This window comes from Clarias gariepinus, chromosome 3, assembly GCF_024256425.1.
Source record: "Clarias gariepinus isolate MV-2021 ecotype Netherlands chromosome 3, CGAR_prim_01v2, whole genome shotgun sequence".
NCBI lineage: Eukaryota > Metazoa > Chordata > Actinopteri > Siluriformes > Clariidae > Clarias > Clarias gariepinus.
Window position 1 is genome coordinate 43963407 of NC_071102.1, and position 26480 is coordinate 43989886.

Genomic DNA, 26480 nt, shown 5'->3' on the forward strand with positions numbered 1-26480 from the left:
ATAACACTATTTTAACCCACTACTTACTCAAGCACTGTGCAGTTAATGTTGTAGCCCATGACAACGTAAGGGTTTCAGATGGCACAAAGTGTGTGTGATAAAACCAGTGACCTTAAATCTAGTAATGGTGAAGCCGCATTTATGTGTCAAGGCTTCCCGCCGATAGTTTCACCAAAAGGTTCATTTCATGAAGCTTCATTCAAGGGCTGATTGTACTTGGACTCATTACAAGGGCTCATTGGACACATTGTGTGTAGCAACTAGAACATAACATCGCACGCAGAACAATTAATATGGACATGCAGCGGCAAGTACTGTAATGTTGCATTCATCAGTGACAGTCGTGTGCCAGGTGTGTGTATGTGTGTGTGTGTGTGTTGTTTAAAATTCCACTGTTTATGGTAATGTTTACGCACATAATCACCGTCTCTAAATTGTTAAAAATCAACTGAAGATCTCGAATAGAAAGGAAAAGTAAAGAACAAATAGCGAAGTCCGTCCATTTGTTTTTGTTGTTGTTGTTGTTGTAAACATGAATACAGCTAACAAACCATTGTTTGGATTATTTACTGTAAATAGAATATATACAGTAATTCCAGCAGCGTTGAGGATTTAATATACAAGTCAATGATTAAATGATTAAAACACACAATAAAGAAAATTAATAAAGGAGGGAAAGAAAATAGAGACATGAAAAAAACTACAACAATAACACTAGAATTTTTTGAGATGGGGTTATTAATATAAACCAAAAGCTGTTGTGTGCATTTTCCTTCCTCATACTTTATAAAAGTAAAGTTTATTGTGAAATGCAAAACAAAAAAACGTTTTCCTGAATCTTGATTTATTTATGAATTTAAGAACAAAAATCTCCAATATACTGTAATTCACGTGATTCCGACAAACGCGAGGCTTCGTTTGTCATTGGTCATGTGACTCCCAAGAAACCCCCCAAGAAACGCGCCTCGAAGCGAGGCTTCAGTTGGACATGTCCCCGATACAAACTGCTCATATAATGTAACATCACTAATTATATCAGTGTCTTAACAAGGTGATTAAAGCAACAACTTTGTAACAACCAATATAAACCAATCGGATTAAACAATTAAGTAAGATGAAATTAATACAGTCAGAACTAGTGGGATTGAAATGGTGAGATTAACTAGTGGGATTAAATCTTCCAGATTAACACAGTTGAGATTATATCTTTGGGGTTCGAAATTTGGAATCAAATTTTTCAGTTTAAGACAGATTAAACATGTAAGACTGAACTAATAAAATCAGTGAGATTAAATTAAGAAGGTTAATCCAGTGGTACTAAATCAATGAGATTAAATCTGTGAGATTATAGTAGTGGGTGTAAAACAGCAGTTTTAAACAAGTAGGATTAAACCAGAGACTTTGACGCGAAATTAAATCAGTGATATTAAATCGATGAGATTAAACAGTTAGTTTTAAAGAACAAACAAATACAGGTATTGAAGATTTCTAAAAACATCTCCAGTGGTCTCATTATTATTATTATTATTATTATTATTGTTGTTGTTTAGAAACAGTTATAGGATTTTTTTTTGTTTAAAACCGTCAGCGTTGAGGAAAGATTGCATTTCGGATGTGAGTAGCTCCTTCCTGGGATGGACACACTGTCGTTCTGACACCGTACGGTACAGTAGCAGGTGGGAAGCTCGGACGCCACACGCAGAGGAGGAACCCTGTCACTGGAGACAAAATGTGCATCTTCATGTCCTCAGGCGGATCCACACAATTTAAGTAGATTAAGTAAACATGAGCAGATGTACAATCAGGCCCAGAGAGCCATTACAGGAGCTCGTTGGGCCAAAAATACAGATTTCATCTAATACTTAGCAACAAATATTCTGTTTGATAAAAGAGCAATATGTTTTTCCGCGCAGCTATATAAAATCATCGCGCACACACACGCAAAGACACACACACATTTCACTGGTCACGTTGACACTAAAAATTACATTTTGCCGACTCGTCCAATTTAAAAACTTCCTTTCCAGGGGACGGTAATACGACAATAAATTTATTCAAATAAAGTTTTATCTTTATCTCAGGCTTTAGCAAATAACATCCTGTTGACATTTTATTTCCTGTAGCGCATTTACTGAGCAATAACAGTATATGTGAAGTGTGTCTTGCTATTTATTGCTGTTACTGAAGTACAGATTGAATGAGATAAAAGCAGAGGCTCTCTCGCACTCACTCGTTGTCTATAGCGCGTATCCTGTACAGGGCTGAGGGAAGCCTGGAGCCTATCCCAGGGGACTTAAAGCACAAGGTGGGGTACAACTCCATTGGAGGGGACACGAGAATACTGTACCACAGGGATGCTGGAAATGTTATTGGACTGTGGGAGGAAACAGGACTACCCAGAGGAAACCAAACAAGCATGCAAACAGATCCGAGGTGGGAATCGAACCCCAGGCAGGCCCTTAACCCTCAACTGCTCAGGTGTATAATGAGATAAAAATGTAAATCGCTCTGGATAAGGGCATCTGCCAAATGCCTAAATGTAAATGAAGTGGTGTGTGCTCCTGAGTCTGGTTGTTGTCAGATCCACATCAGTTCAGAATCAGTTCCAAATATTCCAGACTCTCTAGAGGATGGTGTGAGTCACGACCGAATTCCATGCAGTATTGATCCGTCCTGTAACATCCTAAAAAGTTGCATGATGGGTCTTATCCACATCCACTATCCGTGTCTTCCACAGACAATGTTGCGCAGCATTAAAACTCCAGTTAACTGCAATATTAAGTGTCTGCACTAACTTATTCGCCCCTCCAGAGTTATAGTGGATATGGAAGTGCGTTCTTTGACTTTCTGTTTGATTTGTAGCATCGCATGCTGTGCATCAGAAGTAAGGCTTTAAAGAATATCAAGATGTTTAGAATAGCACTTTGCTAGCTAACTATTCATTATTCCCTTATTTATCCACTCTTTTTCGTTTACAGTTACGACAATAAAGGATTGGAGTTCACGCTTTAACCCGGTCTTACAATTTCCCTGAGTTATAGTTTACCTCTTTGTTGTTGTTTGTCTTTCGGCTGCTCCTGTCAAAAGGTTACCATAGCGGACCATCTGATCTGTACATCCGCGTGGCAGGTTTTATGCCACACTTCCTGACGCAAGTCTCTCATTTTGTCCGGGATTGGGACTGGCACTGCATAGTGGCTGGCGTTTGGAGCATTGGCAGCAGGAAATGGCGCGATGCTACCACCACCATGCTTCACAGTTTGGATATGAACCAGTGGCCAGATCAGAACAAGCAAGGCATTAAATGCGTCCTATAAGCTTTTTGTTATATACCACACTATGCATGATTGATGGAGTATTTCTGAGATGGAAGTATTCAGGTTGGGTTTACAGCGATGTAACCCAGCATGCTCCTGAGAACACTTCAAGTTTAATGGTTTTGTATTATTTCCCAGAGGCAATTTGGTCCTGAACAGAAAACACTTCTTGGACTTTATAGTTATGTGGTCTGTGCTCAGTTTGGAGATCTGACATATTTAACACTCATACTGTACACACACTTACTGTACTTTGGCTACTGTACATGAATCCTCCACCTAAGGCAGGAAACGATCTGCACTGAGAAGCAATCGCACAGGAGTTAGTAAAACTTTACCGGTTGTGTTAATGGTTCATTCATTATTGCTAATTTAAGCTAGCACCTGGGCATGGTTGTAAATAAAACATCAGGACCTAACTATCAGTAACGTACCTTCTTGTTTTACAGAAAGGATCTGCTCATTGTTAGGCTCAAAGGGTTAAGGCACTGAGTTACTGATCAGAAGATCGGCGGTTCGATCCCCAGCTCCACCAGGTTGCCAATGTGGGGCCCTCGAGCGAGGCCCTTAACCCTAACTGCTCCAGGGGCCCCGTATCATGGTTGACCCTGCGCTCTGACCCCAGTTACGCTGGGATGTGCGAAGAAGGAATTTCCCTCTGGGTTTAATAAAGTTCTGATTATTTTATTATTATTATTATAACAGCGCTGTGTAGTGCAAAACACAAGATACACACACACCTATGTGAACAAATAGGCAGTTTATTCAATTCATTATAACTTTGTATATAAATGTTATTAACACAATATAAGAGGTTTTAAACTGTAGCAATGCGAGTTGACATTTATATGGAGATATATATATATATATATTATTTTCAAACGTAACAATGTATTAAACATATTTTGTAAGCAATTTTATATTTTTTACACATTTCATGTTTGTGTGTGTGTGTGTGTGTGTGTGTGTGTTCCATGTATAGGAACTGAAATGGAGAAGTTAACAACCAGTGTGGGCATCCACAGAGATCCTCTGCCACACACACACACACACACACACACACGATAGCAATAACTTTCAATCATAACACTGTAATATGTGGTTATGTCTATGCGCACGCCTCACGGCTCAGGAGAGCACGCAGCGTTCATGAAATGATTTTCAGTGTTCCTATACGCTCTCCTGTAAAATACGGAACCAAACCCCTGCCCGGGTTCCGGTACCGTTCCTGACACAGCCCTGTCCACTTTGCCTGTTCCAATTCTTCAGTGAAACTGGTTAGAGCCGGAGGGAACCAGTGAAGGGCATGGAGAGGGAGTTTAACGTGTATAAATGTGCTTAATACTACAGAAATCGAACAATTGTTACAGGGTTTCGTGCACTTATTTCTTTTAAGCATGTACTGTTGCTAGGCAACTGGGAATAGAATCGCTGAGCTAGTCACGCTAGCTAGAAAATATGGTGGCCTTCATTCATACTGTAGGTGATGTGATCACACACGACGGCACACACACACTCACACACATTTTAGTACTCGGTGTTGTACACCGACAAATTGTTGGAATGCGTGACACACAGTTCCCATGGATACTGGTTGACGGGCCTCTTGACATTTGACCCTTGGCGTCTGCTCTCTTGCACCATGAGGGCCACGTCGTCGTCGTCCAGGATGCGCACCAGGTCTCCTTCAGGGTCGCGGTAGTTCAGTGCGATGTCCTCGACCTGAAACACCTCTCTGTGTGTGTGAGAGACACAGAGAAAGAGAGAGAGAGAGAGAGAGAGATAATCCACAGGACGACCAGAGTTAATAATCCTCGAACAAGCGTTGCAGTTTCATTTGTTGCACGGCATCATGGGAGAAATAACGAGAACCCTGATGAGGAAATAAATGAACAAATGAACAATTTACAGTGAAATGAAGGGTAGTGAAGGGTGAAAAACAAATTAGACAGAGAAAGAGAGAGAGAGAGAGAGAGAGAGAGACGTGTCTTGGATTGGCAGAATTTATCCAGGGGTGTGCATATGTGTGCGGGTTTGTGTGTTGACTTGCCTCATGCGTGATAGGAGGTCGAAGTATGATGGCTGGATGGAGAGGTCTTCCTCTACACACACATCCCTTTCCACCCAAACACACACATAATTATAGTTTTTACTTTGATTAGATCAGATAAATCAGATTAAAAAACATAACTGGAGAATGAGATCGAATGTGAAAAGATGTTGGAAGCAGTCCCGAGTGCATCCAGGCTGTTTAAAGGTTTATGATCATGGGATGTTTGTGTCGCTGACCTTTCGTCCACACCCCCGGGGGTCATCATGCAGCAGTGCAGGCAGCTGTAAGCACCTGGACCGGACTTTTTCTTCGAAGCTCCGCCCTCTTCATCCGAGTCGCTCTCAGGTAGAGGCTTAATGATCTTCACAAACGACTCCGGGAAAATGCCAATCCTGTCTTTAACCGTGCCCTGAGAGAGGGAAAGGGGGAGAGAGAGAGAGAAACAGACAGACGTGTACAGAGACACAAAAACAGTGTATGAGATGAATGAGACAGAGATAGAGAGAAAGAGGGAGACAGGGCATATGAAAAAGAAAGAGAGAGTGACAGAACAAGAATGGTGTAGAGAAAAAAGGAATAAGACAGCGAGAGATAAAGAGACACAAAGTATGACAGAGAAGCAGAAATCAGATGAGAGACAGCTGAAAAGGAATAAAGAGAAAGAGATAAAAAGAAATGGAGAGAGAAAGAAAATGTAGAGACAAAACTGTGTGTGAAAGAGAGAGAGAGAGAGAGATAAAGGAAGAGACAGTAAGAGAGATGTAAAGAGAAAGAGGGAGATAAAGTGTATGGGAGAGACACATGATAAGACAAAGAGAGACACGAAAAGACAAAAACAGTGTATGAGATGAGAAGTGAGATGTAGAGAGAAAGAGGGAGACAGGATGTTTAAGAGAGAGCAAAAAAGATGTAGAGAAAGAGAACAAAACAGCAAGAGATATAAAGAGAGAGAGACATACAGTAGAATGAGAGAATTAGATGCAGATGGACTTGAAGAGATAAAGAGAAAGAGACAGCAAGAGAAAGGACAAAGAGAGAGAGATACAGGGAGAGACAGTAAGAGAAATGTAAAGAGTTAGAGGGAGACAGAATGTATGAGAGACAAGGCAGAAAGAGGTAAAAAGAGAGAGACAATGAGAGGATGTGGAGAGAAAGAACGTCAGCAAGAGATGGACAGAGAGACAGAGAGACAGAGAGAGAGACACTTGTCTAATAATATCAAATCCACACTGCATTAACACAGTTGTGATATTTGAGAATATGAATCTTTCTCTCTCTCTCTCTCTCTCTCTCTCTCTCTCTCTCGCGCTCTCATTATGTAAGACTTTGGCTACAACTGTAAAGCACTCCGTCCCTAACAGGCCTGGAGATACAGAGTTCATGAGATGTTCCTGGACTTTTGTGAATGCATTACGCCCGAGACGATTAGAAGTTCATGGTTTTCACATCACAGCGCCAAGACTTTTAATGAGTTGTCCGTCATTTCAGCAATAAGGAACTCTCTGTGCTTCTGAGGTTAAAGCCAGTTAGTTGATTTTGATATCTGTCAGCAAAAAACCTGACGTTAATTCCACAGGGCTACAAATTGTCTTTTTTTCTTTTGGGCGCTCACTTATCACAACGTGGTGTACACTCGCCATCCCACAAATATCAAAGTGGCTGAAATTATAATCAAAAACATTATAATTAAGGAGCCTCCACTCATCTCCTACAGACAAAAGCATCAAAGGCTCGATTGTCACGAGTGAATTAATGCCCAGCCTAAGTGTGTTAACACAGGCCCTGAAGGATGTTTCCGTTCCTCATCACTGTTCAGATGTTTACCGTCTTTCTCTTGCAAAAGATCAGCTAATCAGATGCAAATCTGAGGAGAGGAAGTGTTTTGTCAGGTCCGTGTGTAAAGAGGAGAATGGGACAGGAAGTCTGAAGCAACTCGAATAACCACCTTTTACGCCCATGGTAACCATCCCACAACATGCAACATGTCAAACCTTGGGGTGGAAGAGCTAAATGAGAAGGAGATGACAACTGTCAGTCAAGAATGAGGATCTCCAGACTGGTGGTGGTGTAATGGTGTGGGGAATATCAGTAGTTCAGACTGGTGGTGGTGGTGCTATTATACACAACTTTTTTCCAAGCTTAGAAACATTCTATCCATATCTGATGCAGAAAAGCTGGTTCATGCATTTGTGACCTCCGTGACCTAAAATCTACAAAAAGGGGGTAGAGCGTTCTCATATTTAGCTCCTAAGCTTTGGAATAGCCTTCCAAAGACAGTGTTTGAGGCTCAGACACAGTCTGTCAGTTTAAAAGTAGACTCAAGACACATCTCTTTAATATGGCCTACACATAATTCATTCCATAACCTCGTACTCCAGTATATCTAAAAGCACACTCTCATCTAGTGCTGCTAATATCCCGAACAGGATCTACACTAATTCTATTCCACCTGTTCTTCATTTCTCTACCCATCCCAAGGCATCTGGAGATTGTGCCAGCTCCAGTAGGCAGAGGCCAACCCTGGCCCTGGATGTTGAGGCATCCAGAGAAGGACCACCTCCAGCTGGATTCTGCTTTATGATGGTTGGATCTACACATCCTGCTCCTGAGCTCCCAGTGATCCAGACCCCCCTCTGTCCTCTGCACCTGCTGACTCGTGCCTGTGCTGAAATGGACTCCATGATAACTCGAACAACTTCAGGTATACTGAACTTCCAGCAGTCTAACACACATGATGTCCTTATATAATTCCTGTTATATGTAATCAACCAGATGAGGATGGGTTCCCAGTTGAGTCTGGTTCCTCTCAAAGTTTCTTCCTATTGCCATCTTAGGGAGGTTTTCCTGCCACCGTCGCCATCGGCTTGCTCATCAGGAACAATCTCACAACCTCATTATTATCTAAACACATGTTTTCTGTTATAATGATGGGAATGCTAGCATTTCAGTCTGGTGGTGGTGGTATAATGGTGTTGGGAATCTCAGAAGTTCAGTCTGGTAGTGGTGGTATAATGGTGTTGGGAATCTCAGCAGTTCAGTCTGGTGGTGGTGGTATAATGGTGTTGGGAATCTCAGCATTTCAGTCTGGTGGTGGTGGTATAATGGTGTTGGGAATCTCAGAAGTTCAGTCTGGTAGTGGTGGTATAATGGTGTTGGGAATCTCAGAAGTTCAGTCTGGTAGTGGTGGTATAATGGTGTTGGGAATCTCAGAAGTTCAGTCTGGTAGTGGTGGTATAATGGTGGTGGGAATCTCAGAAGTTCAGTCTGGTAGTGGTGGTATAATCGTGTTGGGAATCTCAGCAGTTCAGTCTGGTGGTGGTGGTTTAATGATGTTAAGAACATCAGCAGTTTAAACTGGGCCCTAACTGGAAATATGAAGGATATAAGATATTAGTTTTTACACTTTACAAGTAGCTCTATGGTCCTAAGGTTCTAAGAGTACTATGGGTAAAATATTTGAGCTTTTGTGCAAGGCATGAGAAGAACTGGGTATATTTTGTGGATCTAAAGGATGTCCTGTATATAATATATATGTATGTTTCGACGCTGGGGGGTACGTGGAGTCCTCGGCACTCCCAGGTGCTGGTTCCCGATCGATCCGAGTTTCAGTTCTGTTAGTAAAAGCCTTTTCTATTTCCGTCTCGAGTGTGAGATTGAACTCAGTGCTCCTGACAATAGAAAAATACATATTTAAAACTGCACAAGTAGCTTTAAAAACGTAACCGTGTGTGCGTGTGTGTGGTCTACATGCCCACTACACACTCCCACACCAAACACCTGCGCACTCGTTCTCTCCGCTCCCTCGCTCTCTCTCACTCTCAATCCCTCCGATGCGTGTCCGTGCCTCTCTCTGTTGTCTAGCCTCTCCGTCACTTTTCCTTTTTGCGCTCTCCCTCTAATCCTGCTCTCTCCATCATCTATCTCTCTTTCCACCAGAGGCTCGATAGCTCTCGCTCTTTCTCCCACCCTTTCCAACAAACTCTCCTCCCCTCCCTCTCTCTCTCTCTCTCTCTCTCTCTCCATCCCTCACTGTCTCTTTCTTCGTCTCTCGTTCTCTTTCTCTCTCCTTTAGCTCACGCTCACCTCCAGCCAGTCGGCGTTGACTCGGCGCAAAAGAAAGATCACGTCTCCGCTCTTCAGACTCAGCTCCAGGCGTCCGTTCCCGCTGAAGTCAAACAAGGCCTGAACACACACACACACACACACACACACGCATTATATATTGATTTTATATACAAGCACCAAGTGAACAGCATTGTGAGGACGCTTGAAAGGTAGGATGGAAACTTTTTGAGTAACTGAAAGTGTAAACGAGTGAGTGAAGGAGAGGATAAACTAAGAAGAGGAGAGTCTGAGTGAAGTGACAAACGAGTGAAAGAATAAATGATGTCTGGGTGTATGTTTGAAAATTAAGAAAAAGAAAGACATAGAGAACTATAGAGCGTACTCTGACACTCTGTGTGGGTGTGTGTGTGTGTGTGTGTGTGTGTGGGTGTGTGTGTGGGTGTGTGTGGGTGAGAGAGATTATAGAAACTACTATATAGGAACTAAACAGAGAACTATTGCAAGACAGTAAAGAGCTTTTGTAATGATTTGGTGTGTGTGTACAGTATGTGTGTGTGTGTGTGTGTGTGTGTGTGCGTGTGTGTGTGCTCACCCTTTTTTGCATTAAGACATTCAACATTGGTAAAGCAATTCTATTTCTCTCTCTCTCTCTCTCTCTCTCACACACACACACACACACACACACACACACACACACACACGAGCTTTGCAAATGTACTGTGCTTACAGCTCTCTTACTATACCGTCTCTTTTATTCTCTCTCTTTCTCACACTGACACATTCAGAATCAAAATTATAGTGAAATATGGTGTGTGTGTGTGTGTGTGTGTGTGTGTGTGTGAGAGAGAATAAAAAGAATAAAAACTGTATCATACAGTATAGTGAGAGAGCTGGAGGCACAGCAAAGCTGAAAAGCAGCATGTGCTTGTGTGTGTGTGTGTGTGTGTGTGTGTGTGTCTAAGTGAGTTGAGAGAGAGAGAGCGAGTGAGTAAAGAAAGCTTTGTTGCTTTGTTTGTCAGAGTGGGAGTGAGTAGGTGAGACACTGTTACATGCTATCAGCTAATTATGTATTGGCAATAAAATCCCTTTGTGTGTGTGTGTGTGTGTGTGTGTGTGTCCTTGTGGGCAGTCTTGTATATACTGTAGACACAGAGATGGTGTTAAAAGCTCGTGCTATGTTCATTAAAGAGTGAAGGCGCGCGCGCACACACACACACACACACACACACCTCCGTATAAGCCCACAGTGTTACACAACTCTGCAATACTCAGCTCGATGTTACACATCTCCTCAATACACAACGTAGTGTTACACAACTCTGCAACACAACTCCGCTATACAATACACAAATCAGCGCTGTACAACTCTGCGAGACACAACAGCACATTACAGTCACACGGTGGAGTCATGAGTGTTCAGGATTCTGCAGTCTGATTCAAGGGGTTTTCTGGAACAGCAGCCCTGACGGGAACTCGTCGAATATGCGTCAACGTTTCCATGGCAACGGCTGCTACGCCGGACGGGAGATTCTTAAACAGTGAACACAAAAGCGCACATTTATGAAGTGGAACTAATCCTGCTTTCCTCTGGAGTAGTAGTAGCAGCTAGCTAGTGCGCTTCATTTAAACTTTAACGTTTCCGCTAACGCTATAAAGAACGAGTGCAGAAACTCGTACACTCATAAACAGGTAATTTCGAAACAAGGCAATGTTCCCTTTATTCCAGGAAGTTAACTTTTGTCCTTTTTTCCAAACCTATGTTACGCAACAAAATCTAAGGTTGCTACACACATCGCCCAAAAGCGCTGTCCTTTCGGAGTTCCGCGTGTCCTCATTATGCTAAACATGGCTTCCGTTGCAGCTTAAAAGTATAAAAATAGAGCAATGTTCAGAATTGTAGTTGAGTGTAAAAGTGCGGCGTCAGTCCCGTTCGGTCAAGAGCCACACCTTTAGTCTCAGGGCTTCTTCAGGTTTTTTTAAAGAAGCACTGATCGAATTTAGATTAGCATATAAGACTCCTGGTTGAGGGGGTATTGATTCCGCTCTGTGGAGAGCAGGGCAAGGTATCTGTATTTATAACCACATCTGCTGAGGCCAAACCATTCGAAGATTGACAAGGAGCGATGTTCGGTGGGTGGTTAAACACTATAATGATACATCAAACCAATTATACTATAAATACACAGACAGTAAAGCATGATAAAGCTAAAAAAGTTACTTTAAATTAAAATAAATAAAAAAAATACTTGAGTAATAATAATAAGCTGATAAGCTACAACAAGTCATGGGTTACACCTCAGAAACCTCATAAATATCCTGATTCAATATTCAATTTATTAATATTTTTATATTTGCTCCTACAATTAGTATAGTAGAATAGTTTAGACCCGTAGGATTATATAACATTTAACCAACTCAAACACAAACATAATTCAATCATTATAATAATAATAATAATAATAATAATAATAATAATAAATTATTTTGGAGTCAGTGTGGTAAAACATGACTGGCCGCACAAAAAAATTGATACGTAAATGAATATTTTTTTTTCTAACCTCTAAATTAGTCAATGATTAATCAATAATCAATCGAATGTTGGTAATTATTAAACTGGGAAAAAATTTATTAACTAAAAATGTTTGTTTTGTAGTGCGTTTCCTGTAGCACAGACATTTATTATTTTGTACACCAAAATACGGCACACATTTCAGGTAAGGTGCAGCATCGTGAAGTCAACTTTTGCAGCAGCGTTTTAAATGAGGACAAAAAGACAAGCACTATTTGACAGCCTGTGGGGAAAAAAGTAAATTAATTTGTTCTATATGGCTATTTTTCCAGATTGTGGCACTAGAACATTTTAAATAAAACTTAAAATAATAATTAAAAAACGTTTGCCATGTTACAATATTTATTAATAATTAGGCGATTATTAATGTGGTCAAGAAAAACGAACAAAATTTCCTCTAGAGAGTTGTACTAGCTAGAAATATGAACTAAAGTTTGCAGGCAAACATCCTGTTGTCATGTTAGACTTTAGCATTAGCATAAAATTATTATTTTTTTTATTCATACAATATTTATTATTTTACATTTTTTATTTTAACATCTAATGTTAAATCTAGGTTTAACATTAGATGCTGTCACAAACCAACTTTTCAGAAATCTGGATTCAAATTCAAATTACATCCAACTCAACCCCAGAAGTGGATTAACTCTGTACTACAAAGTGGGTCTGAAAAACATGCTAGTTTTATTTAGCAACGGTCTAACTAATGATAGTGAGCTGGGTAAGAGGTTATGAAAAATGAAGCCTATGTGGAAGTGCCAAAATGTGCAGTTCTTCAGATGTCCACTGGGCGCTCCCCACTGACCAGTCCAAAAAACGGTTTTGGTCTCAATAATAATTTTTAATGTAACTCACTAGTTAAAATTATATTAAATAGTAAAATTATGCATAATTGGGGTTTTTTTTTATTTAAGTGTCAGCTGCATTAAAGGTGTCAAACTGCTAGTGGTTTGCTGCTCATCAATTTAGCTAACCAGCTAACAGAAATCATTGTAGTTTAACTTATAAGAAATGTAGGAGCTGACACGGAATAACACGTTGACTGATGGTTGACTGATAAATTAAATGCACTAGCATATAATTTAATCTTATAATTTCTCACTACTTCACCTTGAGTTAGAGGTAAGCAGGTTCCAAACAACAGCCAGGCTCCGTTCGTCCTGCATATTTGCCTTAAAACCGCTCTGGGTAACGTCACAGAGAGTTTGTCCAGTTCTTTTTATACAGTCTTTGGATCGAAGTGATGGATTTACATCCTTAAAACAATGTAGTTAGACTTCTATTAGAGATTTATGAATCAATGACTGATTTGATGTCAAGTCCAGTATATTAAGGATATCTTCTTGTCCAATAAGGCGCACTACAGCATTGACACGTTTTTTTGGGGGGTCGAGGACACTTTGCCAAGCTGAGGGGACATTTTCCTTGTCGGAGGTCTGAAAATCAGGACATTCAGCATAAGAGCGCAGGTTGGAAACAATGCTGACTTTTCATAAACATGCAACTATGCCTTTGAGTCATAGGACCTGTGTGTCCTGTCCATTTGTCTCGTGTTCATGCCTTTCGACGCATTCAGGGCCAGATTGTCCCAGGCTACATGGAGAGAGAGAAAGAGAGCGAGAGAGAGAGCGAGCACCTAACTTTAGACACCTTGGTGAAAAGAAAACAAGGCTACGTTTCCAATTCCGCCACTGTCGACCTGCTAAATGAGCTCATTAACACGTGAACGAGCCAATGGGGAAGAAAGAGATGGGCTCCTCCAGTTAAATGAACTGACACACTTCGCGTTGGGGTGTCCCCAAGAGGACTCAAGTCTATACGAAAGAGATGAATCATGGCCCTGGGGCGCTGACATGACACTTTAAAGCAGATCCCGATAGAATGAGGGTTATTAATTAGTATTGTACATAATTATGCGACATTTGTGTCACGTAACCATTGAACAGACTCAGGTACCACGTTTGACGCTGGTGATCGACCCTCGGATGGATCTGCTTCTAAGCGATGGCCAGTAAGATAAAACATACACCTTAAATTGTCTTCCAAGTCTGAAACTGTTGCAGCATAAGGTCCTGAAAAGCATCCTGTAACAGCTAATTGAGATTCAGATTGCTCTGTGTAGACATTTCACGCTGCTTCAGACCTCAGACAGGGGAGAGAAGGAAAGAAAGAGAGAGAGAGAGAGAGAGAGAGAGAGAGAGAGTTGAAAAAATGATTGACTTCTACCTCAGCTGCCCTTCACGCTAACTCTCAACTACACGTCTGGAATTTTTTACATTTAAAAAAAATCTCAGTGGCTAAAATACTGAGCTAATTATCAGAAGGTTGTGCGTTTAAATTGCCATGAGTGTTGGCCAGTTAAGCAAAACCTTTACCTTTTATGCAAGGTTTGTCTCATCAATGGTACCTTGCATAAACATACTTACATAAAAATTAACCCTTAATTTCCACAATATTGTTTGGGGAATTTTTCCCTGATTTCCTCCCTAATATAGTCGTAAGGCTGCACCCACCAGTCAGGGAGGGCATCACATGACGCCAGCCAACAGCATCTTTTCAAACTGCTCACTCACACATCCTTGGTAGTGGCGTAACACACTCAGAGGACAGCGTCATCTGCTCCTTCCGCTTGCATGACCTAACAGGTGCCTCCCATCCCACCCCTCTAGGCTCCCAGCTGCGAGAAGCTACAGCATTACCTGGGATTCGAGCTTGCAATCTAAGAATGATAGGGCAAGCATTCAGGGGCAAAAACTAACCTTTCTTATAGAGACTCTGAGAAACAAAGCTAACTAGCATGTTCCTTGTGTTATACTAGCTAAATGAAAGGATTTCTGGTTAAACGCGATGAAAAGATGTAAACGGGTTGCCAAGTTACCGTTACCATTCAGGAGCTGGTTATTGTCCAGTAAAGGAATGTCCTGGAGTGTTTTATTGCTTTTATACTATTTATTAAAGATCACTCTAGCAAGGATAGCATCACGGTTGACCATAAGTAAACGCGTGAGACGTTACGGATGTTAGCTGCAGACGGGATCATTTCCAAACCTAGCTGTGAGAAGATAGATGTCTACCTCCCTTAACACACCACCCTCTCTATCTTGTAAGTGTGCGTGAATTTCCAGGAGATAAAACATGCACACTTAATGGGATCAGCTTCCATTTCGGAGAGTCTAATATGTTCATTATTCTTCTTTCTGGAAGAGCTTTTATCCGTGTGACGTGCGGCACGTCCAGCACTGGAGTCGCATGAAATCGCATTTCGAGCCTCGCTCTCAGGGCTTCCTTATTCAGATCTAATGAAGCTTGGAAGAGTGTTCGTGTGTGATGCGTCCAAAACACACAAACAAGTCCGGCAAAAGTACCCTAATGCCAATTTCCATATGGAGATTAATTCAGTCACTAATGAATTTCTAATAAATAGATAGTTTTGGTTGGTGTAGCATGTGGTTTTGAAGCACAGGGGGTAGGAGGCTGTAAAGAGTCCGAGGATGGAAACTGAAGGGTGGCACAAACTCATTTCGAAATTAATGCAGCTTGGCAGGTGATATGTTCGCTAAAAGGCTCCTTTGGTCATTGGAAATAAATTAACACACTGCCATTACCTCAGTCTTCTCTTAGCAACAGCTTCTGCAGCCATGTTTGCACCAAAATATGGTTTTCATTTGTTTAATAGCGCACAACATTTTAAATAAAGTTGACAGTTTGTGCTTTGAAAGGCAAATTGATAGACATACCATTTGTTCATTCATTCTTTGTCTATATCGCTTATTCTGTACAGGGTTAGGGGGGCCTGGAACCTATCCCAAGAGACTTAATAAATGAGGCAGGGTACACCATTGACAGGGTGATAATCCATCACAGGGTACACACAAACACACACACACACTCTACGGGCAATTTGGGAACGACAATTAGCCTACTGTTCATGTCTTTGGACTTTGGGAGGAAACCTGTGTACAGGGAGGAAACCCACCAAGTACAGAGGGGAACATCATGGGGTGGGAACAAAGACCCAATAAGGGAATCGAACCCTTGACCTTAGAGGTGGACAGGGCTAGCCACTACGCTACTGTACCAATGCCTTTAGGTGTATGTCACAAAAAAAGCACAAAACAGCAGTGATGCCCCTTCAAATGTTGTTAGATGTTCTACATTTATATCCCTCCACACTGATATTTTTTAGTTTTTCTCACTCCCACAAAATCATCCTGTCCACACAACCAGCATTTTTGTAAAAAGTCAGTCCACACAGTGTTTTTTTTATAAATATTTCTGTCAAAATGAAGAGCGTGTTTAAAAGTATTTCCATCCACAAATACAGCATTTGAACAGACAGCTTTTTCGTGAATATTTCTGTTGTAACGGGTTTGACGCATGGGCGGCACCACAAACATGGCGAGGTCTTAGAAAAAAGGACAATTACATTCCGAAACATCGGGAATGAAAAATGGTTTAAGGAGGGAGAATGCGAAGCAAGGGAAGTATAGTAGTGAAGGAGGTGTGTCCACGTGCAGGTCTGGTGGGAGCGCCCAGCTGGTTTGCAGGCCCACGCTGGCAAGCGATGGCGACGGGCAGAACGGCAGAGTGGGCCCATGTGGGCAGAGGCACCTGAGTCTCCATGGGCACTCCCGCTGATCTGGCCAGCTAGCCCCTCCCAGCTCTCCATTGGGTGCATTCTCAGGTGGGAGTCCTTTCTGACGTCCGCCGGCTGAGCAGATTTCTCAGGGACCTTAAGGTGGATGTGCAGTGGCCTTTTTTCCCCTCTTCGATGCCATTGCAGTTTGTGCAGCGTTCAAGCTGCTGCCCTCCATCGACTGCTTAAAGTTTCATCTCTATGAAGTCCCTGGGGCGCATTACAGCACATCGCTCGCATGCCACTCTTGTTTGTAGCGTCCGCCGCACGACTCTGCTCTGTGGATCTTCAGCGCTAGACCAGACAGACCAGACAGACCAGACCCAGAGCGACACTCCCCGCCATGCTTTTATAACGCGAGGAGAAGCGCGCAATCCATTAACATTAATTATGCCGCAGCCGTGCTTGTTTCCAGCAGCTCCGCCCCTTCACACACCCGCAGAAGGGAAGGCTGCCTACCTAGTGATCGAGAAGCGACAACAGATCAAGGGCAAGGCCATCACGGACATACACTGTGACACTGTCCACATAAACAGCGTTTTCATAAATATTTCCATCCACTCATAGTGTTTCCCTAAATATCTCAGTCCACACCAACAGTGTTTTCGTACGTATCTGTCCACACAAACCCTTGTTTTAAAACATATTTCTGTTCACACAAAAAGCATAAATATTTCGGTATAGACGGAAAGCAGTTGTAAAAATATATATTTTTTATTTCTATATATTCAAGTTCACTTTTCGCTAACTGAAAAAAATACATTAATTAATTAAAATCTGTATGTGGACTGGGAGTAAATTATGTTCATGTATTTTCTAACCAAATAAAGAGTCTTCTTCTTCTTTGTCTTTCGGCTGTTCCCTTTCAGGGGTCGCCACAGCGAATCATCTGCCTCCATCTAACCCTATTCTCTGCATCCTCTTCTCTCACACCAACTAACTTCATGTCCTCTCTCACTGCATCCATAAATCTCCTCTTTGGTCTTCCTCTAGACCTCCTGCCTGGCAGTTCCAACCTCAGCATCCTTCTACCGATATATTCACCATCTCTCCTCTGAACATGTCCAAACCACCTCAATCTGGCCTCTCTGACTTTATCTCCAAAACATCTAACGTGGGTTGTCCCTCTGATGAACTCATTCTCGATCCTATCCATCCTCGTCACTCCCAAGGAGAACCTCAACATCTTCAGCTCTGCTACCTCCAACTCTGCCTCCTGTCCTTTCTAATCTAAATTGAGAGTCCGAATAGTTATTTCTTTAGCTTTTAATACAAATCAATCCAGACAGGTCACGTGTCACCAATGTGATGTCACATGCTTTGTACGCGTCTAAACCTTACACGCTGCTCTGTTGTGTGTTTAGCGCCATAGATTCTGTAATGTAATTATGTCATCTCTTAGTGAGCGTACTACAGTAGATAAAAATAAAATAAAAAAAAAGCTGGGATTTGGTCCAAAATCATTTCTTCTGCATGAAGGCATGATGGAGACGTGCAGCTCAGGGTTTAAAGACGAGAACCGTCAGCCCGTGGACGCGCTCCAAACGAGAGTCCCTTTTTGTTTTTCTTTACAACTCCTTCACTTCGAATGCACACTTCGATGTCCACGCCCGCCTACTGTACACCTGCAGCTGACATGTGTGTGCTTGTTTGTTTGTTTGTGTGTGTGTGTTTGAGTGTGTGCGCGATGTATTTTAGGTATGAAGTGTTTCAAGGTCAGTGGGTAGGAATAAGTGTGAGCGCTAAAACACTGACAGATTGAGCGGAGTGAGAGGAAGAGATCGTGGTTCGGGTGTGATACTGAGAGGGGGAGAAGAAAGAAAAAAGAAACGAAAGAGAGAAAGAAAGACACAGAAGAGGGCGAGAGAAGGAGAGGTGTAAAGAAATTAGGAGTGGAAAATAGAGCAGGGCAGGAACTAATGATAGCGTGACCTCATGACCCAGAAAGCAGGAGGGAGGGAAAAAATGTGACACTCCTTGGCTGAAGAATGAAAAGAGAGAAAGAGGCCGATTAGTGTTAGAGCATCTGCCTTGCGGCACAACACAGCATCCTATTACCAACGATTTATCAGGATTTCAAACTGCTGCTGCTGCACACAAAACTACACACACGCACGCACCTCACATACGTGATTTTGTTTTTGTGTGTGTGTGTGTGTGTGTGTGTGTGTTTGTGTAGGAGTAGCGCAGGATTGTTGTCTTAACCTTTTATCACATTCTAAGGCTATAAATCCCACGCGTTGAGTGTGCGTGTGTGTGTAAGTGTGCGTGTGTTTGTGTGTGAGTGTGTGCGTGCGCGCGTGCATGAGCTCCATTGCACAACAATTGCGTTTGCTTCCACAAGGCGCGCGTTTGTGTTGTAATCATACAACCACATGCTTTCGAGAGTTTTGACACTTGTGCACGCATGTGTGTGTGTGTGTGTGTGTGTGTGTGTGTGTGTGTGTGTGGAGGATGAGTTTTGAGTGCAGAAAGAGTTACCAGGGAAACAATTACAGTACCTCAGCTCTGGGGGAAGAGAGCAGGTCTGTCTTGGGCTGTTTCTCGGTTTTTCTGGAAAGGGAAACAGAGAGAGAGAGAGAGAGAGTGAGAGAGGAGAAGCAGGCAGCCTAAAATAACTGTTGAAAAAAAAAAGAGAAGAAAAAAAAACCCTCCATATTAAGCAAATCATAAAACAATGAAAAAAAAGGACTTAGGGGTGTGCGCGGAGGCTATGAGCTTCTCGTATTTATTTAAAATCTCTCGAAATCTGGGCGTAATTTCCTGAACGCATAAGGAATGAACCTTGCGAGGCCATGTAGACGTATCTGGGTGCATAATACAAGATATATAAATAAGATTTGTTAAACCTTATTTGCTCCTGGTGATGGTGCTGTAACGATGTCTGCACGACTCAAGTCAACCCTTCTTTCTCGACAGAGTACAGTAAACGGGCAGCCTGTCCATCATGATCTAAAATACCACCTCGTTTGAGAATCACCACCAAACCCCAGAGGTTTTTTGCCCCGTTTTTGAAGTGACTTCAAATGAACATGGCCGCTCATCTGAATTTGTCAAACATGTACAAATCCAATACCTCTGAAGTGATATGTGAATATTTGGCTACACGACCGTGCATTGTGCTGCAAGTTGAAGCTTTGGTGTTTCAATTCAATCCGTGGTATTATCGTATGGGGAAAAATGGAAAATATTTGTTCAAATGACGCTCCGGGAATGAGTACGTTTATGACCATTTCTTCCTGTTTAAAAAAACACGTGGTATAGTTCAGCACGATGCCACAAGAGGGTCAAAATGGCCCCACCCAGTTGAAAAAATTAAAATGTGTGCTCTTATTCGTTTCTTGCATATTTGAAGGGAAACAATGCGAAGAAGATTCCTGATGAACCTGGTTATCATGGGGTACAAAATTGTGCCTCGTCCCCCCCGCCCTACTCCCCCGACCTCGCACCCAGTGACTTCTTCCTCTTGCATCACTTGAAGAAACCACTTTGTGGCAGGCGTCTCAAAGACGGTGACAAGGTGATTACCGAGGTGGAACTTTTCGTCAGAAGCCAAAAAAGAAGGCTTCTTCAAAGACGTCTCCATCAGCTTATCCATTGTATTTTTTCTCAGCAATAACAACAGTTTTATGACCGCCTCTCGTAGCCTACAGTATGTTGCCACGCTAATAAGCGGAAGACACAAAGCTACAGCGGTTAATTAAGGCTGCAATACAACCATCAAAGCAGCGTCACCGACTTGAGCGTACTGAGCAGTATGATGAGTGTCCTCAGTAAAAATGATTGCAAGATGATGTATTTTGAAAGCAGATTGTTTTGTGCAAAACTGCTGTGACCTTTATATCGTGTTTGAAGGTAAAAACACGCGTGGTATCTTGAGGGAAATGTGTTTAAATCTGGATGTAAAGGAAGTTGTTATTTATACGCCATGTCTAAACAATTAGCTGGGGTTTCAAACTGAAGGACGGAACTGATCTTACATTTTGCGTGTGGGGGGTCGAAGGCGTCGGAGTGCTTTGGGGACCTGAAGGCTGTCGTATTCAGTTTGATAGAAAAACATCCTGATCAAATCGTCCAGCAGAACCCAGACTGGTAACGACAGCAGCCTCTGCCAGAGAGAGAGAGAGAGTCATGGATTGCAAACCTGAAACTGAACACAGATGAGTAGATGAAAGTAATTGAGGATGGCAACTGAAAGAAGAAGTACACTTCAAAAAGAGGAACTGGGATTTTTTTTTGCTTATTGCAATGCTGTTACATAAATCAGACACAGATACACTGCTTTGCATAAAAATTCACCCCACCATTTTATGCATGTTACAACCTAGAACTGATTCTATCCTTGTCTGGGCTTATACTGTATACAAAATACTTCTGTATATAAAGTAGCATCAGAATTCAGATTCAATCTAAACAGATTTGACCTTTGGTTAAATAAAGTGTCACGTGATCTTAGTACAAATACACCTGTTCATGGATGGTGCCAATACTTACGTAAAGTACCGTAGATGCAAATAAACCATCTAGAAAAGTTAATAATTAACATAAAAATCACCTTTATATATGTGTTGAGCTCCGGGATCCTGTTTTCTGCTATTTCCTGTTTGTTGCCCATGTACACTTTGCCTGCAGCCAGACAGAACAGCAAAAACACATCAACTGAATAAAGGTCTAGAAATTAATTCCCTTATGAAGCAGAACCATAAAAGTAATCAAATAATTTCCCAAGGCCCGCATAATATCTTGCTTCATAAATACACCCCTCGGCTGGACGACTTTAAATGTCACAAGAAATTGCTTTATTGTTTATCTATGTGTTTAAACCCTGTTGGACCTAGCATGGTTCCTTGAGGCATGCAGTGTTAATCAGAGCGCAGCTGAGAATCCCAGCACAGTGCTGATCAGCTCATCGCTCTAAAAGGACGCCTACAGCAGTAAAGTTTAACATCAATTTAACAGCTCTTCCTCTCTCCTAATATGCCGTTTCTCTCCCATCTGTTTGTCTTAATGCACTCTGCCAACAGTATTCTGTAATCCTACAGTAATTATCTTCACAGGGTGTATATTTAACACTGTAAGATGTAAAACAGAGAGACAAATATGAGGCCCATTATCTTGTTTCAACATTACTGCGCTTCGATCAAACAATCATCGCTGCTTGGTCTATTAGCTAACGTTACAATTACAGTACGTTATATGTTTTGGCCGAGCTACCACAATGTGATCTGTTATCAGCTAGAGTAATACAAGTGCTAACTTGTAAGGTAATTAGCTGGACTTATAACCAAAAATCACCAAAAAAGTGCCAAAGATGTTTGATGTTAAATCCCAAAAATTATACATTATCGGAAGAAATGTACTGTATTTTAATTTCTGTGGCATCGTATTACTTTCACTGAATGATGTTGGTCTTTGCTTACATTTTGACTTGAGACTTGTTCCTTTTTTTTTATGTACAACCCCAAGAACATACAGAAATGCTACATCCTGTTTCTTTCCGTCCATAGTTCAGTCCTTATTAACAGCAAACACAGACAAAGTTTAGTCATTATCGCTGTGAATCACAGGTAGACTGTCGATCTGATTTTGCACGTTGTCACTGTCGATTTGGTGCGATAGTGTTTACCTTATATATCTTAAGCAGTTATATGTCTTAGAAGTATATATATTATTTGACATGACTTTATACACGCTGTATAACTTTTTTTGTTTTCTATTTAAATGTCAAAGCAACTTGATTTTTTTTCTACTTAACACCACAGTCCAGTAGGGATAAGATGAGAGAAAAGAGATAAGATGAGATAAGATAAGATATAGCTTTATTTATCCCACTGCGGGATGTTACAGCAGCAAAGATAAATGTGCAAATGTAAAATAGACACATAGTACAAATACAGTATATATAGGTGGCGGTTTTGAACCAACCACCCATAAACTAAAAAGAGGAAGACGTATATTTGTCCAGTACTGTATTTGCTGAGTTGAAAGAAGTTTGCATTGTTGTTGTTTTTTCTTTGCAAAAGCCATAGATTATCAAAGACTGGGATATTTATATACAAAGAATTTGCCAATTTAGGACCATTTAATATTTGTAAGTTTACCTGAATCATTTTTCAATTTAGCAAAACCATGCTATGCTTAGCCATGCGCCGATGTTAAAAACTTGAACCGATACTCGGCTGACTTCACAACAACTGGGACCAGGTGATAGTGTGTGACCTTGAGCTGGTGCAGCTAATTAAGACGACGTGAAACAGCGGCTTTAATCAAATGCAAAGAAGCTAGCGAGAGGCAGAACCACAGCATCTTTCTCTAGCAATGGGTTAGATGGTTACGTTTAAGATGCAGAACATGATTTGTAACAGATCAGCAGTCAGTCTGAAAGAAAAGGTGTTGATGCATCCATAAAATGTGTAAAATATTCAAAAGCATACTGTTCAGCAGACAGTTAGACATTAAAGTTTTCTACTGACGACTATGTACAACCTGGGCATTCTGTTCATTTGGAAGGTGTTTCATGTTTCTGACTTTCACAGGAAAAGAGGGTGACGGACGTGTTTGCCGAAATAATTACATTCACCTTTGTGTCTCCCTCTGTCAGCCAGACAGCACGGTGTTTAACCAAATCCTCCCAGGAACTGTATGCTGGCAGTAGCGCCACGTTTGCGGCCATGGCTCATTTGATGTGTCTGGCAATTACCCTTTGTAAAGAGACTCTGTCTCGGCCATCCCATTAGAACGCTTTCTGGCGGCAGTAACGGAGATGGACTGAGACGTTTGTGCAGTTTAGTTATGACTGAAGAAGTCTGATGAGAGCTTTGTATTCAGACTGGGCGCATTTTAACAACACAGCACAATAGGCTTAACTTGAAAATGGCCACGATTCAGAACCTGAATAATGAGCAGGATGGAAACTGCATCAATGCTTAAGGGCCAAAATGGAGTGGCTTGAATTGATGTGGCTTAAATGCTAGGTCAAAATGTGGTCATGGGTTTACTGAGTTGTTGAGAAGATCTCATACTGTAGGACTCATAACTGCTGTGTCAAACTCTGATATCGCAAACCAGATTGATGTGTAGTTATCGAACAGTACGTGTAGTTATGTTGTACTTTTTAAGTACACTGTGTGTTTAAACAAACCAAAATATTTATCAATTGTTCGTGTACTGGATAAAGAGCAAGGTAAATGAGTGAAGTGTTTCTCCCCTCCAGTGTGTAAGGTTTAAGGCTATCTTCTCATTGTGCCAAAAAGAGACCTAAATACTGACCTGGTAGCGTGGGCAAGGTAAAGGTACTGGGTCCTGACGCAGACTCGGGGGAGAACTTCTGCTCAAGGTTCTGGTGCAGGGTGTAGAACTCACGATACCTGCGATAGATCAAGTACTTGCTCCCTCCTTTAGTCTTCACTTCGATCACAAAGCGCTACCACCAGAGATAGATAAAAAAAAATCAGAAGCAACAAAATTAGGCATGAAACAAAGGGAACATTCTTCATAAAGTGGGACACACCCTGAATCAAACACACTACTGAAGCCCACAGCTAGAGCCCAGACAGACATTGGAAGAACAAGTGAAACTCCAAACTTTTGTATTAAGAAAACAACACCTTTAAGACCCTGAACAACTCAAACTAACACATACAACAGGGACCTTCAACTTCAGTCCTAGAGGGCCAGTGGCAGTCTCAGTTTGATAGTTCTTCTGCTCACTCATAGTTGATTTAACCAGTCTGTTCATTACCAGGTTTAGTGGGTGAGTTTAGGTGCTGGTGAATTGCAATGTGTGTCCTAGACTGGCTCTCCAGGACTGGAGTTAATGACCACTGACTTACAGGTTTTGTAAGAGAAGATTTCGAGTTTAACGTGAAGATAATGTATATGAGAAAATTTGCTAGAATCTAGATGTCTATAGCACCATGAAATAGGTTCAACCTTGAATGACAACTTCCAGAACTCTTCTGCTAAATGGCCAAACAAAAAAAAAAAAAACATAAAAATTTTATCTGAGCAAAGTCTAAGACAGGCGTCTGGTGATTTCCTACACTTCCTACACAAACCCCAAACTGGTGAAGAACCCTTAGAAATATCATATCACTTCCTCATGGGAATTAGCCGAGTGGTTTCCATCACCACGCTATATTTCCACAAATGATCTAATGAATGTCATTACCACAAGCGTACTTTTTTATCTTGTTATTCCATTACAGATCCAGGACATATTTGGTAAATCAAATTGTGATATTTCAGTCTAATCCGATGAAGTTCAGGATGAACGCTGGTGTCTGTAACCCATGAGACCATTTTATGCATTTTAGATAAACAATAAAAACCCGGGTGATTTACTAGTCCACTGTGAAAAGCCGACAGAGGTGAATTCTCTCATCTGGTATGAACATTTTGGACCGGTTTGCCTGGTGATGAAGAAAAACAAACCATTATAAACCCAGTAAGAAGCAGTAATGGTTTCCAGCACTGGCACCACTGGCTTGTTCAGGGGTTTTGTTGCAGCACTTGGCTTTGAGTTAGACTTCACACAATGACCAGATGAAACATTTTCATTATTCAGATAAACCGGATGAGGACTCACGAAGTAGACTATAAAGCCTCTTGTCTCCTCGACGTCGGCGATGGTGGCGCTGATCGGGACATTGTGCGGCAGCTGCTCAAAATCACTGGGGGGTTTAAAAGAAGAAACGAAAAATAAAGGAGAGATTCCAATCAAGAACTTCAAAGACTTTTTTTTTTTTTATATAAATCTTTATCTTTCACTTTTTATCAGTTTACTTTCATTTTTATTACGTCATTCTCCAACAGGTGTTTTTTTTTTCCAGTAACCGTCATTTTTTTTCTTTTTCAATTTAAATGCAGCGCGAGACTAGAGCGAGCGCGCGGCTGTCTCGCGCGGCACCGTAGATCCATAAAGACGGGTTAAAGTTTTAATCTAACTTATCTAATATAAAGTTTATTTATTTATTTGTTTGTTGTCTCACCTTTCGTCTCTCAGTTGTCGTGGCAGCGACATGGCGAAGTCGTACAGTAGAGATATTAAAGTACAGCTCTCACTGCGCGCGCTGTCATTTATCTTCCCTGCAGCTGCACCGCAACGTGTGGGTCTGGGTTGCCAGATTGGATTAAAATCACAGTTTTGTTTAAAGTTACTTCATTTACTTATCACTAGAGTAAGGTGCCTGTCGTTGACGAGTAAAGAGTGTGTAGAAATAGTTACAAGGTTCATGTAATCAGTGATATTATTATTATTATTATTATTATTATTATTATTATTATTATTTCAGGTTGAAGCCCACGTACATGTCCCTCTATCTGTCTAACTTATTACTACAAAGAAATCCCATTCTGTAAGGTTGAGTATCTCATACCTTATTTACACCAAGTTGTCCTTCTTTCATCATCAGACAAAAACACGAAGCGTGAATAACAGATGAGAAATGGAAAAAGGAGATAAAAGGATAAAGATGAAGTTTTTTTTAAATTCACTTATACCACTTCAGCGCTGTTATTTCAGCCAAAGTGAAAATATGAACTAATCCCAGTAAAAATATTCACTTTATCTTTTCTAATTAATATCTATTGGTGCAGGTGTTTGTTTACATTGAGACAGTAGCGCATTAGTAGATTATTATAAAGTAGATTATTAAATCCCACACATAACTGTTCATAACATCGGTTTTACTCAACATGTTGATTTCACTGATGGTGCAGATTAAACGTCAGGCAAAAATCTAAGTACTGCAGGAGATTACATTCTCCTCCAGCGGTCGATTTAATAAATTCACTTATAAACTATGTAATTACATCTCAGGGAAGGTAAATTGTTGGCTC

General features: G+C 41.2%; 2 protein-coding genes across 2 annotated transcripts in view; one reads left to right on the forward strand and one right to left on the reverse strand.

Moving 5' to 3' along the window:
* Window positions 1-4068: 4068 nt before the first annotated feature.
* ncf4 (neutrophil cytosolic factor 4) lies at window positions 4069-25752 on the reverse strand. The gene is made up of 10 exons (XM_053491981.1): window positions 25631-25752; window positions 25228-25312; window positions 23910-24063; window positions 21196-21266; window positions 20621-20748; window positions 19142-19193; window positions 9454-9552; window positions 5607-5779; window positions 5368-5433; window positions 4069-5052 (listed from the first exon to the last, which is right to left on the reverse strand). The coding sequence occupies exons 1-10, from the start codon at window positions 25660-25662 to the stop codon at window positions 4845-4847; spliced, it is 1068 nt and encodes a 355-aa protein (XP_053347956.1). The 5' UTR covers window positions 25663-25752; the 3' UTR covers window positions 4069-4844.
* Window positions 9560-26480, forward strand: part of pvalb7 (parvalbumin 7) — a 31322-nt gene continuing 14401 nt past the window's right edge. The window contains exon 1 of the mRNA XM_053491984.1: window positions 9560-9644. The gene's annotated coding sequence lies outside the window, so the exon portion shown is untranslated. The remainder of the gene's footprint in view (window positions 9645-26480) is intronic.